This window comes from Hyperolius riggenbachi, chromosome 11 (assembly GCF_040937935.1).
Source record: "Hyperolius riggenbachi isolate aHypRig1 chromosome 11, aHypRig1.pri, whole genome shotgun sequence".
NCBI classification, from domain to species: Eukaryota; Metazoa; Chordata; class Amphibia; order Anura; family Hyperoliidae; genus Hyperolius; species Hyperolius riggenbachi.
In genome coordinates, this window is record NC_090656.1 from 246,237,474 (window position 1) to 246,254,193 (window position 16,720).

At 48.3% G+C, this 16,720-nt stretch overlaps 1 protein-coding gene across 11 annotated transcripts in view; it reads left to right on the forward strand.

The window, feature by feature from the left end:
- Window positions 1–16,720, forward strand: part of ANO1 (anoctamin 1) — a 1,209,699-nt gene that overhangs the window by 787,068 nt on the left and 405,911 nt on the right. The window contains exon 1 of one of the 11 annotated variants that reach the window (XM_068260046.1): window positions 4,379–5,090. The exons of the other annotated variants lie outside the window; for them this stretch is intronic. Within the exon in view, the coding sequence (XP_068116147.1) occupies window positions 5,027–5,090 (64 nt within the window). The 5' untranslated portion in view covers window positions 4,379–5,026. Of the gene's footprint in view, window positions 1–4,378; window positions 5,091–16,720 lie in introns of those variants that run through there. 11 annotated transcript variants of the gene reach the window in all.

Genomic DNA, 16,720 nt, shown 5'->3' on the forward strand with positions numbered 1-16,720 from the left:
TAAACATTCCCATATGCATTGTAAAGTCAATGGAATCTTACCACACCGAATCTTGATGGTTGGAGCTGATGTTGAAAACAGCTAGTGCTGGCACACGTGTGATGCGCTGGAGCGATGTCCACCAGGAGCGTGGGTAGAGCGGAGCGGCCTGCAGCAACGGGTCCTACCACGGATGCCCAGTTAGCTACGTTGGGCCGGGTGCAGAGCGGATGGATTTTGCCTGCTGGATCCCGCTGCTAGGTGGCTGGGGCAGTGCGGCGTCCCATGTGGGAGAGGGGAAGCGCTGGTGGGGCATCAGGGGATAGTGCAGTGAAGTGTAAGAGTAGTGTAGTGCAGTGCGGCTTAGCTGCTGGGGCAGCAAGGGTTAGTGTAGTGCAGTGCATTGTAAGAGTACTGTAGTGCAGTGTAGCTTAGCTGGTTGGACATCAGGGGTTAGTGTAGTGTAGTGCAGTGTAAGAGTAGTGTAGTGCAGTGCAGCTGCTGGGGCAGCAGGGGTTAGTGTAGTGCAGTGTAGTTTAGCTGGTGGGACATCAGGGGTTAGTGTAGTGCAGTGCAGCTTAGCTGCTGGGGCAACAGGGGTTAGTGTAGTGCAGTGCAGTGCAGTGTAAGAGTACTGTAGTGCAGTGTAGCTTAGCTGGTTGGACATCAGGGGTTAGTGTAGTGCAGTGTAGCTTAGCTGGTGGGACATCAGGGGTTAGTGTAGTGCAGTGCAGCTTAGCTGCTGGGGCAGCAGGGGTTAGTGTAGTGCAGTGAAGTGTAAGAGTAGTGTAGTGCAGTGCAGCTTAGCTGGTTGGACATCAGGGGTTAGTGTAGTGCAGTGTAGCTTAGCTGGTGGGACATCAGGGGTTAGTGTAGTGCAGTGCAGCTTAGCTGCTGGGGCAGCAGGGGTTAGTGTAGTGCAGTGAAGTGTAAGAGTAGTGTAGTGCAGTGCAGCTTAGCTGGTTGGACATCAGGGGTTAGTGTAGTGTAGTGCAGTGTAAGAGTAGTGTAGATAGAGTAGCTTAGAGACAGCAGGGGGGGGGGGGGTCCTTAAGGCGCCCCTGCACTGCACTATAGACACACCAGGTTTAGTATTTTATTGACTACTAAACCTAGGTGTGTTTTATAGTCTGGAGAATAGTATATTCCAAAAAATACTGTAAGTCAGCAATCTTTCTTTTTCAAACCGTTTCTATTTATTTTGTAGAACTTGGGCCCCTCCACCATTTAGTTCTGTATTCACTGAGGCTGAGAAGACAAAACTTGGATATTTAAATGGAATACAATCTTCTCTAAGCAATAGTCCCTGCACTGGATAGTGTACTGGTTAAAGGTACAGCATCTGACATAGGAGACGAGAGTTCAAATCTCAGCTTGTCCTCTGCTAATCACACCCCTAGTGGCTGCACCTCTCAAGAAAAGCACTATACAAATGTTAGGATTATCATATTATTAATAAAACTGTCCTTCAATCTCTCTCTCCCTCTCTCTCTCTCTCTGTCATTTTCCAGGAATATTTATGCTCCGCCCCATCTAGGGACTTATTTTGTGGGTAACTATCAGATGCCTCTCGTACCTTTTGTAGCATTATCTATTCAGTAACTTTAAGTAATGAAAGAGCAGATCTTATTGCCTTACAGAGATTGTCCTCCTGGTCAGTAGAGGGGAAGGGGGGGGGGGGGGGGGCATGCTAACATGGGGAAGGATGGAAATAAATGTGAGCCAATAAATACAATAGGTGGTGAGTGTCCTGTAGGCTACTTTGCAGAAGCCACCTGCACAGGAAAGTAGTGTCCCAGACATGTCACACCCTGTGGGGCTTTTCACGCTGGTTTGATGGGTCAATTTAATGCACTTCACCACTATGCCAATGAAAGCCTATGGGTGCTTACATACAGCATGTGGTGCGGTGCGACAGATATCGCCAATTTACACTGATGTTGCCACTCGACCTCTGTGGCGCTGTGCAGTGGAGCGGAAGTCATCTACCGTAAGTCTATGGCGATGCAGGGATTTTAAAAATGATGACATTGGCGGTGTGGTGTGCATTGGTGTTGGCGGTGCGACGTGCATGTGTGGAAGTGTATTTTTTACAATATGCTTCCGTGCACTTCTGTATTTACGCAACAGGAAGTGACCGCAAACATGCATTCCTTCCTGTTTGGATGTCGGCCAGAAGGGGATAACCACATACTAATGCAGTAATCCCCAAAGGCCTGTTTTTGGCACTTCTCCGGCCAATCTGCAGTCTGAAACCGGCTTAAAGGATTTTTTTTATTGTTTCACTAATTTTTATTTTTAGTATAAGTCAGAAAAATCTTTATATATACAGACATTGAAGCAGGAACAAACAATATACAATATATAATTTGTCATTAATCATGAACAGGTAATTACGTAACATCAAAATTATATTGTCTTGTCTGGACTTAGCTCTGTAGGTATGCTGTGATGGAGAGAGTATTGCAGAGTACCTTTAGCAGTCTATGGACCTCAGTTTGAGGTATATTTCCTCTTGTATTGAATTGAATCACTTTTAAGTGGGTGTGAAGGGATTATAGATTAATTCAAGAATCTTCATATGGTTGAGGATAATTGCAAGGGCCTATCACATCTCCTGACCAAATTTTACACAAGACTGTATCATTTGGAATTGCTGAAAGGATATTTTATAGATACTTGCCCATTATGGGGGGTTGTGGTCTGTAGTGGTATATACCCATGGGTCCCAAACCCTATGGAAGTTAATTTCTGTGTCTCTAAGTGTGGCAGTCATCTGCTCCATGGTTTTAGTCCATGTCATTTTGTTTTTAATTTTGGAAATGGTAGGTGTAGCTATATTCTTCCATGCTGTGGCTATTGCGAGCCTGGTGGCTGTTAAAATGTGGGTTATGAGCCTAGAAGTATGTCGGTTAACATTTAGAGGGGGTTTACCCAGTAACATTAGTAAGGGGTCCATGGGGATTACAGTGCCTGTGGTAGATAAGATTAAATCTTGTACTTGTTGCCAAAGGGGTAAGATCAGTGGGCAGTGCCAGAAAATGTGTTCTAGGGTTCCTTTCTCACCACACCCTCTCCAGCACAAATCAGAGGTGCCCGGGTAAATGTTTGCAAGTATGGAGGGAGTCAAGTACCATCTGTAGAGAATCTTATAAATATTTTCTTTAATTTGTACACACATTGAGGAATTGTTTTGCATTCTCCCAAATGTCTTCCCAGTCTTCTAGAGGGATAAGTATGGATAAAGCTTTTTCCCATTTTTGCATATAGGGGTGGGAGGGAATTGTTGTGCCTGATTTATTGGCTTAAAGGATTTTTAGGACCAGTTTTCTCCCACTGACCTCCAGATGATGACACTGACCCTTAACAGTTAAATGTATGGGTGCCAAGAATTGTACGGAGCAGGGAATAAGGAGACAGTCATACAGAATATTCTTGCCACTGGAACCAACCTGAATGGAAATCTCCCCTCTACAACACATTGAAGCACACAAGCATATTATGGTTTTCAGCTTCTCAAAATACTAGTAGTTATGGAGACTTAATGGTGCCCATACATGGCAATAAAAACATTCAATTTTCCAGTTTATTCAACCAAAACAATCGAATCGAATGAGAGTTGAAAATATTTTTTTTTCGATCAAGAAAAACGAACGATTATCCTGTTTCTTTTTTTTCTCAATAAAAATCCGATCTGACATGTTGGAAAAATCTTTATATTCGATCTAACGCACATGTGTGGAACTCCAGGCCTGAAGGGCCAGATCCATGCCAGCGTTTAGGACGGACTGAGAAAGAGAGGAATGTGCTCTACCTGATGGACCACACCTTTCCTGATTCAGACCCTTCAATTAATATGAGCTGTGTCAAAAATGTGTGAGGACCTCGGCCCTCGAAGGACCGGTTTGACATACCTGGTCTAACGGAATAATCAAAATAAATTATCTAATCGGAAAAAAATGAAAAAATTGTACCATGGATGGTTACCATTAGGATGATATTTGGCTCTTTTTATACAAGTCTGTGGCCAATAACCATTCTCTGACAGAGGTATGGCCCAGACAGCACCGCTGACTAGTTCACAGGTATAATGCCTTGAGCATTCCAGAAAAAGAAAGCCAGACTATGGCCAGCCTTTAAAACTGATAAAAAGGCGCACGAGTCTGCCAAACCGAAGACATTCTGCGTATCGTTTGGAAGATTTTACTTTGGGGCGAGCGATGAACTCCTAGAAAAGCAAACAGAGTGACTGGTGTTTAGAGAAGATCGTCTCCTTGGGGTCCTGTCTAAATATTTATCAGAGTAGTGGCAGTAAAGGCTGTGTATCTCACTGCCACTGACACACGGCGTCTCTCTCTACCCCTCCCAGCCATAAAGATTGTGCTGAGCAAAGTGAATAGAGGGAGAGCAGGCTCAGAGAGAAGGGGAAGAAAGACAGGAGGAAAAAAGGGGGCAACTCAGCAGCCCAAGAGGAGGACTAGTAACATGGCACAGTGCTAAGGGGCAGGAAGAGAGAAACCTGCTGTATGAATGACTCACAAAACAGAAGACCTGCAAGAAATCAAAAGTTTGGAAGGACTGAGCTAGAGAGACGTGCAGAGATTGACTCAGCTAGGATCTGTATTATTCTTTATTTTGGATGAGTTGAGTTCGCCGAATACATTAGACACGGGCTGAGAAGCAGCTGTCGTTTAGAACAAGGTATCGGCTCTCGACGTGTCATTTTGGGACTGCCTGTCACGGAGGACTTTGCTTTGTCACTTCGCTGTCACTTGCTGAGTTCCATTCCTTGACAAGCTCTCGTTATCCCTTTGTTACGTGAGTCACCGACCAACAGAGCACCCTCGGCACCCACACTTGCTCTCACCTCCCGCTCCTTTCTACGCTGCCGGTGATTTGTGGAGACGCCAGAGAGGGTGGAGACTTGATTGTTGGGATGAAGATATGTAAAGAGTTGACAACTGTTTACTTTTTATTTATATTCATAACCCTAAAAAAAGGAAAGTCGTCAACCTGCAGGCGTGACTCAATCTGTTGAAGGCTGAGGATGGATGCCAAGATACCTGTAGACTCTGAGGACCCTCCTACCATGGATGAGTGCTCGGCCGCAGGTCAGTGAATAGGATATGATGGGGCAAGAGGCTAGCTTCCAGGAACTCTGTGTGTCACTGAGGAACGTCTAAGCAGCTGCAAGATCATTTTATCTCATAAATCAGTGTGTGGGGGGGGGGGGGGGGGGATGTGTTGCTTAGAAAATAAACCGGAGATCCTGAATAGGAAAAAATAAAAAAATGAAGGATTGGGTGATTATTTTATAGGCAGCTGGACAAGTCCCAGAAGTCAGGCGGCCAATGAGTCTAAGGAATGACAGTTGGCGCCTTTGTGTTTGGAGCCTTTTCAGATGACTGTCTTTAGAGTTCTCCTTAAAAAGTTCCTGCTGGCTCTAAGATTGGGCTGACTGTCTCCTGTAGTTTACATCAGTTTCCAAAAAGTCCGCCTTGATGTCACCCTCGTAGAATAGTGAAAGTAATGACTTAAATGCAAAGTTTACAGAGAGGCAAGACACGTGGCCCTCGGCTGCCAGGGACATTGCTCGTCTCAGGTTCTTGGCAGGTTCTCTGTACCTCTGAACAGGTGCACAGGAGATCATTTTTCATCTTCTGTTTCAAATAACTTTTCAGCACTCTGCAATTGAAAAAGTACCAAAAAGTTGGTGAAAAACTACTATGAAAATTCTTCTGAGTATTTTCTTGTTTACTGGTCACTTAAAAGGAGCATGAAGTGAGAGGGATGTGGAGGCTGCCATATTTATTTCCTGTTAAACAATACCAGTTGCCTGGCAGCCCTGCTGATCTCTTTGGCTGCAGTAGTGTTATGATCACGCCCCTTCAGGGTTCTCCCCAGAATTTTTTTTCTGCCGGGTGGCATGAAAAAGTAACAGGGTGGGGAAGTAAGGGCTTTTTTCCCCTAGGATGTGCGATCGCAATTGCGCTGCGATCACGCAACCTACAATATACACTACCCGTGATTGCTCCATATAGCTGCCGGGAATGGAGCACGATCGCCCGACAATTGTGCTTCGGAAAAATACAACGCATGCTAGTGGGAAATGAGCACTGCAAATTTACATGTTATCACAGTGCTCATCAAAACGGCTGTGATCTGCTTTCTGAAGTGGGGTGGGTGGGTAGGTGGTCAGGCTGGTAGCTAGTGGGTGGGTAGGTGGTCAGGCTGGTGGCTAGGGGGGTAGGTGGTCAGGCTGGTGGCTAATGGGGTGGGTGGTCAGGCTGGTGGCTAGTGTGGTGGGTAGATCAGGCTGGTGGCTAGTGGGGTGGGTGGCTAGGTGGTCAGGTTGGTAGCTAGTGGGTGGGTAGGTGGTCAGGCTGGTGGCTAGTGGGGTAGGTGGTCAGGCTGGTGGCTAGTGGGGGTAGGTGGTCAGGCTGGTGGCTAGTGGGGTGGGTGGTCAGGCTGGTGGCTAGTGTGGTGGGTAGATCAGGCTGGTGGCTAGTGGGGTGGGTGGCTAGGTGGTCAGGTTGGTAGCAGGTGGGTGGGTAGGTGGTCAGGCTGGTGGCTAGTGGGGTAGGTGGTCAGGCTGGTGGCTAGTGGGGTGAGTGGTCAGGCTGGTGGCTAGTGGAGTGGGTGGTCAGGCTGATGGCCAGAGCTGGGACAAGGTCCTCCAGCACCCAAGGCTGAGACACCAAAGTGCGCCCCTCCATCCCTGCCACCCCAGCTGTCACACACTGATTGCTATTAGACTAAGAGGGCCACAGGGCCCACAGCCTCCCCAACACCTTAATATCTAGTTATCTGGCTTGCAGTCACTGCTATGTATCCCCTTTTCTTATTTCTTTCTGCTTCAAACACAATTAGGAATGACAGCTGAATGATTTGTGCGCCCCCTCCTACACTGCACCCTGAGGCTGGAGCCTCTCCAGCCTATGCCTCGGCCCGGCCCTGCTGATGGCTAGTGGGGTGGGTGGTCAGGCTGGTGGCTAGTGGGGTGGGTGGTCAGGCTAGTAGCTAATGGGGTGGGTTGGGTAAGTGGTTAAGCTGGTGGCTAGTGGGTGGGTGGGTAGGTGGTCTGGCTGGTGGGTAGTAGGAAGGTGGATTGGTAAGTGGTGAGGCAGGTGGCTAGTGTGGTGGGTAGGTGGTCAGACTGGTGGCTCATGGGGTGGTGGTCAGGCTGGTGGCTAGTGGGGTGGTGGTCAGGCTGGTGGGCTAGTGGGTAGTCAGTCAAGCTGGTGGGCTAGTGGGTAAGTGGTCAGGCTGGTGGGCTAGTGGTGAGACTGGTGGGCTATCGGGGTGGTGGTCAGCCTGGTGGGCTAGTGGTCAGGCTGATGGGCTAGTGAAGCGGTGGTTAGGCTGGTGGGCTAGTGGTCAGGCTGGTGGGCTAGTGGTTAGGTTAGTGGGGTGGTGGTCAGGCTGGTGGGCTAGTGGTCAGGCTGGTGGGCTAGCGGGGTGGTGGTCAGGCTGGTGGGCTAGTGGTCAGGCTGGTGGGCTAGTGAGGTGGTGGTCAGGCTGGTGGGCTAGTGGTTAGGCTAGTGGCGTGGTGGTCAGGCTGGTGGGCTAGTGATCAGGCTAGCGGGCAGGTGGTCAGGCTGGTGGTCTAGTGGGGAGGGTGTGCAACTCACCTCGCGCCCCCCTCCCCCTAGATACAGCTTCACTGGCTCTCACAAACCTCATCGGTGATTCGGTGAGGGGCAGCATGTTTCGGCCACAAGCAGTGTGGGGTATGTGAATGCCGACATGCAGAAGCTGGAGTCCGACCTCTATCCCCCCTCCCTCATCCCCCGCTCAACCAGCTCCTCCAGCGGCGGTAGATTCAGCGTCACCGGCTCTGCGCTGTCCTGAACGCTAGAGCACCAGCCAGCCCCCTGATCCACACTGTCTCCTGTCCTCTCTCCGATGCTGCGCACACTAAAACAGGAAGTAATATGCGCAGCATCGCGGAGAGAGGACAGGAGACAGTGTGGATCAGGCGGCTGGCTTGTGCTCTAGCGTTCAGGACAGCGCAGAGCCGGTGACGCTGAATCTACCGCCACCGGAGGAGCTGGTTGAGCGGGGGATGGAGGTCGGACTCCAGCTTCTGCACGTCGGCATTCACATACCCCACACTGCTTGTGGCCGAAACATGCTGCGAATCGCCGATGACGGTGCCAGCCAATCACAGCCCTCAGCACACACTTTTGGCAGCCGGGCGGGGTTTGAAAACACCCGGGCGGCCCACCCACCTAATTAGCCCTGGGGAGAACACTGCCCTTAAACAAGCATGCAGCTAATCCAGTCACACTTCAGTCAGAACATCTGATCTGCTGCATGCGTGTTCAGGGACTGTGGGTAAAAGTATTAGAGGCAGAGGATCAGCAGGACAGCCAGGCTACTAGTATTGGTTAAAAATAAATAAATATGGCAGCCTTCGTAACCCTCTCACTTCAGTTGTCCTTTAAAAAGCATTTTTATTGACAAGGGGGTTGATTCACAAAGGTTACTTATTTTTCACCTTAACTGTAAGGAGTGCTAATGCATGAGATAAACAAATAAGGAGAGATCATTTATGAGATAAATAGATAAGGAGAGCTAAACCATGAGTTATGTCAGATCAGGAGAGCTAAACCATGAGTTATGTGAAATAAGGAGAGCTAAACCATGAGGTATGTCAGATAAGGAGAGCTAAACCATGAGGTATGTCAGATAAGGAGAGCTAAACCATGAGTTGTGTCAGATAAAGAGAGCTAAACCATGAGTTATGTCTAATAAGGAGAGCTAAACCATGAGTTATGTCAGATAAGGAGAGCTAAACCATGCGTTATGTCTAATAAGGAGAGCTAAACCGTGAGTTATGTCAGATAAGGAGAGCTAAACCATGAGTTGTGTCAGATAAGGAGAGCTAAACCATGAGTTATGTCAGATAAGGAGAGCTAAACCATGAGTTATGTCAGATAAGGAGAGCTAAACCATGAGTTATGTCTAATAAGGAGAGCTAAACCATGAGTTATGTCAGATAAGGAGAGCTAAACCATGAGTTGTGTCAGATAAGGAGAGCTAAACCCTGAGTTGTGTCAGATAAGGAGAGCTAAACCATGAGTTATGTCTAATAAGGAGAGCTAAACCATGAGTTATGTCTAATAAGGAGAGCTAAACCATGAGTTATGTCTAATAAGGAGAGCTAAACCATGAGTTATGTCTAATAAGGAGAGCTAAACCATGAGTTATGTGAAATAAGGAGAGCTAAACCATGAGTTATGTGAAATAAGGAGAGCTAAACCATGAGGTATGCTGGGAATATACAGGTTGTTTCTGAGCTGATTAGATGGTTAGATTGATCATTTCCGACATGTCCGATCACCATTCGATCGTTTTGTCGCTCAATTTGTCATTGAAGTGAATTGAAAAAAGATAAGAAAAACGAGCGGAAGATAAGGGAATTGAGCGGCAAAACGATCGGGCGCAGAATCTAGCGCCAGAAACGACCCGTGTATTCCCAGCATAAAGTCAGTTAAGGAGATGAAAGTTGATGAAAGTTATTTTAGAAATATTTGTAGCTTCAGATTTTTAGGAGAGTTTGATATGCAAAAAAAAAAAAAAAAAAAAGACAAAAAATACACAAGACAAATAACATTTATATTGCGCTTTCCTCCTGGCGGACATCACTTGGCTGGTCCCCAGGCAGGGGGTGCTTTATATTGAGTCCAGTGTATCTTAACATAGCTAAACAAATGGAACAAAAAAAGTACGTATTTAAAAAAAAAAAAAAAAATCTATTTAAAGCTGGATTGGTAGAATAACGTGTCAGTGTAGGCAAGAACATGGAAGGGGATGTAAAACTCGAAGGGTCCTTTGAAGGACTGTACCCACCACGCAATTTTTCAGACGGTCTGTGTTTTCTGAGCAATGAGAGGTTGTTTCCATGATCTTGTGATATGAGTACAGGCGCGCAAATACGCAAACAACTTTTAGCGTTGCGCGCTGATAACGACCGTCACGGCAGATAAGATCTTCATGATCCCCGATGACTCCGCGCAAAGTCCCGCGATAGCTTGACTTCCCATTCGCGTCTGTCGTGTGCCATCATGTTACATCGCGCGACATCACAAGCAGGAAGAGGAATCGCCGAACACTCCTTGTCAAGGGCACATCGCTGGAGCTGTCGGGTGGTGAGTACTCAGCTTTACACTTACCACGTTGCGTCTTGCTACTCACCCCCAGCTACATCGCGTGGTGTGACTGCTCGGCTCTGGTGCGAAATCCAAAATGGCACCACACCAGCGTAAAAGGACCCTCAGTGAAATGTCGTGTTTAGCTTATTTTGAGGGTTTATGGAGTTATCACTAATGGTCTGACATCATTCATGACCACTCCAAATGCTCAGCCAAGGTTGCCACATTTTATTATATGCTTCCATATTGTCCAACATGACAGCAAGTAACCTTTCACATACCATGATATCCTGAGAAGAGAGACTTTGTTCCATTGCCTCTTTATGAGTAGCTAGGCAGCCCGGGAAATGTTCTGGATTCATCTGTGAAAGGGATAATTAATGCCAACTGGTTTGTCACCCAATAGTGCTTGGACCGGTGGGGTAACTATAATTCATGGGACCCCCAGTGATACTTTGATGCCCCCCCCCCCAAGGTTTATACCCCGTCCCTTGCCTCCCCTTGGTGCCCATCACAGCCTGGGGGCGGGGCCATCTCACAAGGGTCATAAAACAAGTGTGATCATCATGATCTCCACTCCTATAACAAGTGCAGCCACAAAACACCTGATCTGAAGTATAGTCCCCTGTATCAAGGGAAGGTTAGTATTTGGGGGCTCCTCACAGCTTTGGGCCCCCCTGCGATCTCAGAGGCTCCTCCCCCCCCCCCCCCCTGGTTTGGACCATTAGACTTACCACCTCATCTCAGCCCACAATTTGCCTGCATCTGTGCAGCGAACACAAGGAATCCAGCGCAGGAGATTTGGGTGCAGCCAGCGCCATCATAGACCGTCATAGGAATTACAGCTATAGCGACGCATAGTGAGTAACTTCGGCACCGCCAGACGGAGCTGAAGTTACATTTAAAGCACTGTAATTCGGCCGCCAGCAATTGCTGGATGCCGAATTCCACCATTCCCCACCAATAGTAATTACCGCCGCCAGGACTTGTGCAGCAGCAGGGTAAGCCATATACCGGCTGTATCCTGCGCCCAAGTCTCCCGACGGCGATTTATATTCTCATATTTTTATTTTTAGTTATATAGTTTTTTTTTGTTTTTGTTTGTAACATCGCATCATTCTCTAGTATTTGCAGTTTACACACTACTCAGCATTCTATATGATTTTACAGAGCAGCCTAGTGAACTTTTGAACTGTTCTCTGCAGAAAAAAAACAATACAGTGCCAGACACTAGAGATAATAAGCTTCAGAAGACAGAGCTCTCTGCCACTTTGAAAGTCGTGGAGCTCAATGGCTCCTTTGCATAGATAACAACTGGAGTTTCTTAACTCTTCCTGTACTGGAAACAATATTAGACTTATATCTCTGCTCCTAATGTTTTATTTTCTTAGCTGTACTACACATACCAATCATTATATCATCATTTTTCACTTCAGTGTCTCTTTAACCATTTACCGCCATCCTAACGTATTAAAACGTCATGCTTACCGCTATTAACAGCAACATGACGTTTTAATACGTCGCGCATTCCCGCCGCTGCTACCGCCGTGTGTCCGCCGCTACCGCCGCCATTACCGTCGGGATCCCGTGCTGGGCGATTGGGGAAGAGGACTGAACAGTCCTCTACCCAATCGCAGTGCCTGGAGTGAATGGACGTGACCGCGAACAGCGGCTACGTCCATTCACATAAACAGGAAATGTAACAGTTTAATAAAGTGTGTAAAAAAAAAAAAAAAAAAAAAAAGTGAACACATCCTATGAGTGTTCACCAGCGCCATCTTGTGGCCAAAAAGTATATTACACTTACAAAATACATACATTTTCAAGTATATACACATCATTAATAAAATTACACTTCCAACCCTCCCCCCCAAAAAAAACACTTGTAAAAAAAAAATCAGCTTAAAAAAAAAAAAAAATAGTTGCCTTAGGGACTCAGCTTTTTTTATTCTATATTTTATGGGGGAAAATTAATTTTAATTTATTACATAGGGGCTTGTAATTATGGCCAGAACAAACAGAAAAATAACCACTTATATTTCAAAATAATATACTGTCGCCATACATTGTGGTAGGGACATATTCTAAACGGTTTAATTATCGGGACCACTGGGCAAATAAAACGTGTTTGTTTTATCCACAGGAGAATGTTTAATTTTAAAACTATAAAGGCTGAACACTGAGAAATAATGATTTTTTTTCTTTTTTTTTCTGTTTTTCTCATTAAAATGCATTTAGAATAAAAAAATTCTTAGCAAAATGTACTATCCACAGAAAGCCTAATTGGTGGCGAAAAAAACGAGGTATAGATCATTTTCTTGTGATAAGTAGTAATAAAGTTATTAGGGAATAAAAGGGAGGAGCGCTGACAACTGAAAATTGCTCTGGTCCGTTAGGATAAAAACCCTTGGGGGTGAACTGGTTAAGGGCCCTTTCACACCAAGTCTGTTGTGTCGCAACAGACAATATCATTGCATAGCGACACAATATAATGATAATCCCATGGGGCTTTCACATCGAGTGTGGCCGGTGTCAAGTGAGGTTAGGCACCATCAGCGTGGAGGTTTAGGTGAGGAACCACCGGGGGGAGGGGGGAGGGGGGTGGGGGAGTTAAGGTTAGGAACCACCATGGGGGTTTCTGTGTGAGAGTAGAGAGGCGTTAGGTCTTAATAAAATAGTGGCGTAAATGTACCAGTATTCTACTACCGCTATTTCCTGGGCTCCTCCAACTGATTCTTTTTTTCGGTTTATGTGGCGCCGAAATTATCGATTGTCGCTTTCAAATGTACGCTGCAGAATAGCTTGCTGCTTCTGTTACATGCATCTTATGTTTCGGAAACCCTCTGAGTCAGAGTGATAATTAGAGTTGGGCCGAACCTCCGATTTTCAGTTCGCGAACCGGGTTCGCGAACTTTCGCGAAAGGTTCGGTTCGCGTTAAAGTTCGCGAACCGCAATAGACTTCAATGGGGATGCGAACTTTAAAAAAAAAAAATTATGCTGGCCACAAAAGTGATGGAAAAGATGTTTCAAGGGGTCTAACACCTGGAGGGGGGGATGGCGGAGTGGGATACATGCCAAAAGTCCCCGGGAAAAATCTGGATTTGACGCAAAGCAGCGTTTTAAGGGCAGAAATCACATTGAATGCTAAATGACAGGCCTAAAGTGCTTTAAAACATCTTGCATGTGTATACATCAATCAGGTAGTGTAATTAAGGTACTGCTTCACACTGACACACCAAACTCATCGTGTAACGCACCGCAAACAGCTGTTTGTGTAGTGACGGCCGTGCTTTACTGGTGCGCACCATGGCGAGAGTGCAGGGACGGATCAAGACCAAGTTGCGCCTGGGGCAAGGTCAGGTTTTGGCGCCTAAAGGTCAGGTTTTGGCGCCTAAACTGCCTTTTATTTTGCTGCCTTTTTAAGAATTCAACAAACTGCGCCAGGGGCAAGATACCCGCTTGCCCCCCCCTAGATCCGTCCCTGCGAGAGTGCAGGTTTTGGTGGCTTTACAGCCCATATGGTCACCTGGCTGATGTAGCTGAATGACAGAACAGTGACTGTCCAGCTGATCAAATTTGGTCTGACCACAATGAGGCAACGACCTTATTATCGTGGGTGTGCCCCCCGAGACACTCATCTAGGCGCCGGTCATTGCTCCATTGTGATACGCAAGCCCCTTCACCACGGCAAGGTAATGATCACGAAGGGGAATGGGCGCATGTACATGCCTTTTCTTTTGTTGTTGCAGCTGCCCGCAGTGCAGCCAGAAAAATTAGGCAGTCATGTACACGCACCAGAAAAATTATTACAGCGGCCGCTGCTAGCAGCGGCCTAAAAAATTCAGCAATCCGCCTGGAGTCCTGGACCCTGTTGGTGGTGGCGGAGAAGGTAGTCAAGCGGCCTGCAGGCAGACATGCTGTGTGGAGGGACTGGGAGCGACTTAGTCTTCTTGGGGCAGGCCAGGCAGCCAGTCACACGGCGTGCAGGCAGAGATGCTGTATGTGCGGGGACTGACTTAGTCTTGGGGCGGGCAGCAGCCCTCCGGGATCCATGCCTCATTCATTTTGATAAAGGTGAGGTACTTAACACTTTTGTGACTTAGGCGACGTCTCTTCTCTGTGACAATGCCTCCAGCTGCGCTGAAGGTCCTTTCTGAGAGGACGCTTGCGGCAGGGCAGGAGAGAAGTTGGATGGCAAATTGGGACAGCTCTGGCCACAGGTCAAGCCTGCGCACCCAGTAGTTCAAGGGTTCCTCATCGCTGTTCACAGCAGTGTCTACATCCACACTTAAGGCCAGGTAGTCGGCTACCTGCCGTTCCAGGCGTTGGTGGAGGGTGGATCCGGAAGGGCTACGGCGAGGCATTGGACTAAAGAACGTCCGCATGTCCGACATCACCATGAGATCGCTGGAGCGTCCTGTCTTTGACTGCGTGGACACGGGAGGAGGATTAGTGGCAGTGGTACCTTGCTGGCGTTGTGCCGTCACATCACCCTTAAAGGCATTGTAAAGCATAGTTGACAGCTGGTTCTGCATGTGCTGCATCCTTTCCACCTTCCGGTGAGTTGGTAACAGGTCCGCCACTTTGTGCCTGTACCGAGGGTCTAGTAGTGTGGCCACCCAGTACAGCTCATTCCCCTTGAGGTTTTTTATACGGGGGTCCCTCAACAGGCAGGACAGCATAAAAGACGACATCTGCACAAAGTCGGATCCAGTACCCTCCATCTCCTCTTGCTCTTCCTCAGTGACGTCAGGTAAGTCAACCTCCTCCCCCCAGCCGCGAACAATACCACGGGAAGGTTGAGCAGCACAAGCCCCTTGCGATGCCTGCTGAGGTTGTTCTCCTGCCGCTGTCCCCTCCTCCTCCTCCTCCCCCAAAGAAACACCTTGCTCATCATCCTCTGAGTCTGATTCGTCTTCTGCACACGACTTCTCTTCTTCCTCCTCCTCCCCCCTCTGTGCTGCCGCAGGTGTTGAGGAAACAGCTGGGTCTGATGAAAATTGGTCCCATGCCTGTTCCTGCCGTAACGGTTCCTGGTCACGCTCATTCACAGCTTCATCCGCCACTCTACGCACAGCACGCTCCAAGAAGTAAGCGTAGGGAATTAAGTCGCTGATGGTGCCCTCACTGCGGCTCACCAGGTTGGTCACCTCCTCAAACGGCCGCATGAGCCTGCATGCATTCTCCATCAGTGTCCAGTTGTCGGGCCAGAACATCCCCATCTTCCCAGACTGTTTCATTCTACTGTAGTTGTAGAGGTAGTGGGTCACGGCTTTCTTCTGTTCTAGCAGGCGGGAGAACATGAGCAGGGTCGAGTTCCAGCGAGTCGGGCTATCGCAAATGAGGCGTCTCACCGGCATGTTGTTTTTGCGCTGAATTTCCGCAAAGCGTGCCATGGCTGTGTAAGACCGCCTCAAATGCCCACAGAACTTCCTGGCCTGCTTCAGGACATTCGCTAAGCCAGGGTACTTTGCCACAAATCTTTGAACCACTAGATTCATGACATGTGCCATGCAGGGTATGTGTGTCAGCTTCCCCATATGCAAAGCGGCAAGCAGATTGCTGCCGTTGTCGCACACCACGTTGCCTATCTCCAGGTGGTGCGGGGTCAGCCACTCATCCACCTGTTTCTTAAGAGCAGCCAGGAGAGCTGCTCCAGTGTGACTCTCCGCTTTGAGACAAGCCATGTCTAAGATGGCGTGACACCGTCGTACCTGGCATGCAGCATAGGCCCTGCGGAGCTGGGGCTGTGTAGCTGGAGAGGAGAACTGCCACTCAGCTAAGGAGGAGGAGGACAGCGAAGAGCATGTAGCAGGAGGAGAGGAGGTGGCAGGAGGCCTGCCTGCAAGCCGTGGAGGTGTCACAATTTGGTCCGCTGCGCCCTGCTTGCCATCGTTCACCACCAGGTTCACCCAATGGGCTGTGTAGGTAATGTAGCGGCCCTGCCCGTGCTTGGCAGACCAGGCATCCGTGGCCGGGTGTACCCTTGACCCAACGCTCTTCGCAAGAGATGACACCACTTGCCTCTCAACTTCACGGTGCAGTTGGGGTATGGCCTTTCTCGAAAAATAAGTGCGGCCTGGCATCTTCCACTGCGGTGTTCCGATGGCCACAAATTTACGGAAGGCCTCAGAGTCCACCAGCCGGTATGGTAACAGCTGCCGAGCTAACAGTTCCGCCACGCCAGCTGTCAGACGCCGGGCAAGGGGGTGACTGGCCGAAATTGGCTTCTTCCGCTCAAACATTTCCTTCACGGACACCTGACTGCTGCTGTGGGCAGAGGAGCAGGAACCGCTCAAGGGCAGAGGCGGAGTGGAGGAGGGTGCCTGTGAAGGTGGAAGGGAGAAAGCGGCAGAAGCAGATAATGCACCTGATGGAGGAGGAAGAGGAGAAGGAGGGTGGCTTTGCTTTTGTGTGCTGCTGCTGCTTTTGCTCAGGTGGCCATCCCATTGCTGTTTGTGCCTTTTCTCCAGGTGCCTTCGTAAGGCACTTGTCCCTACGTGAGTGTTGGCCTTTCCACGGCTCAATTTTTGTTGGCAGAGCGAACAGATGGCTTTGGTCCGATCTGAGGCACACACATTAA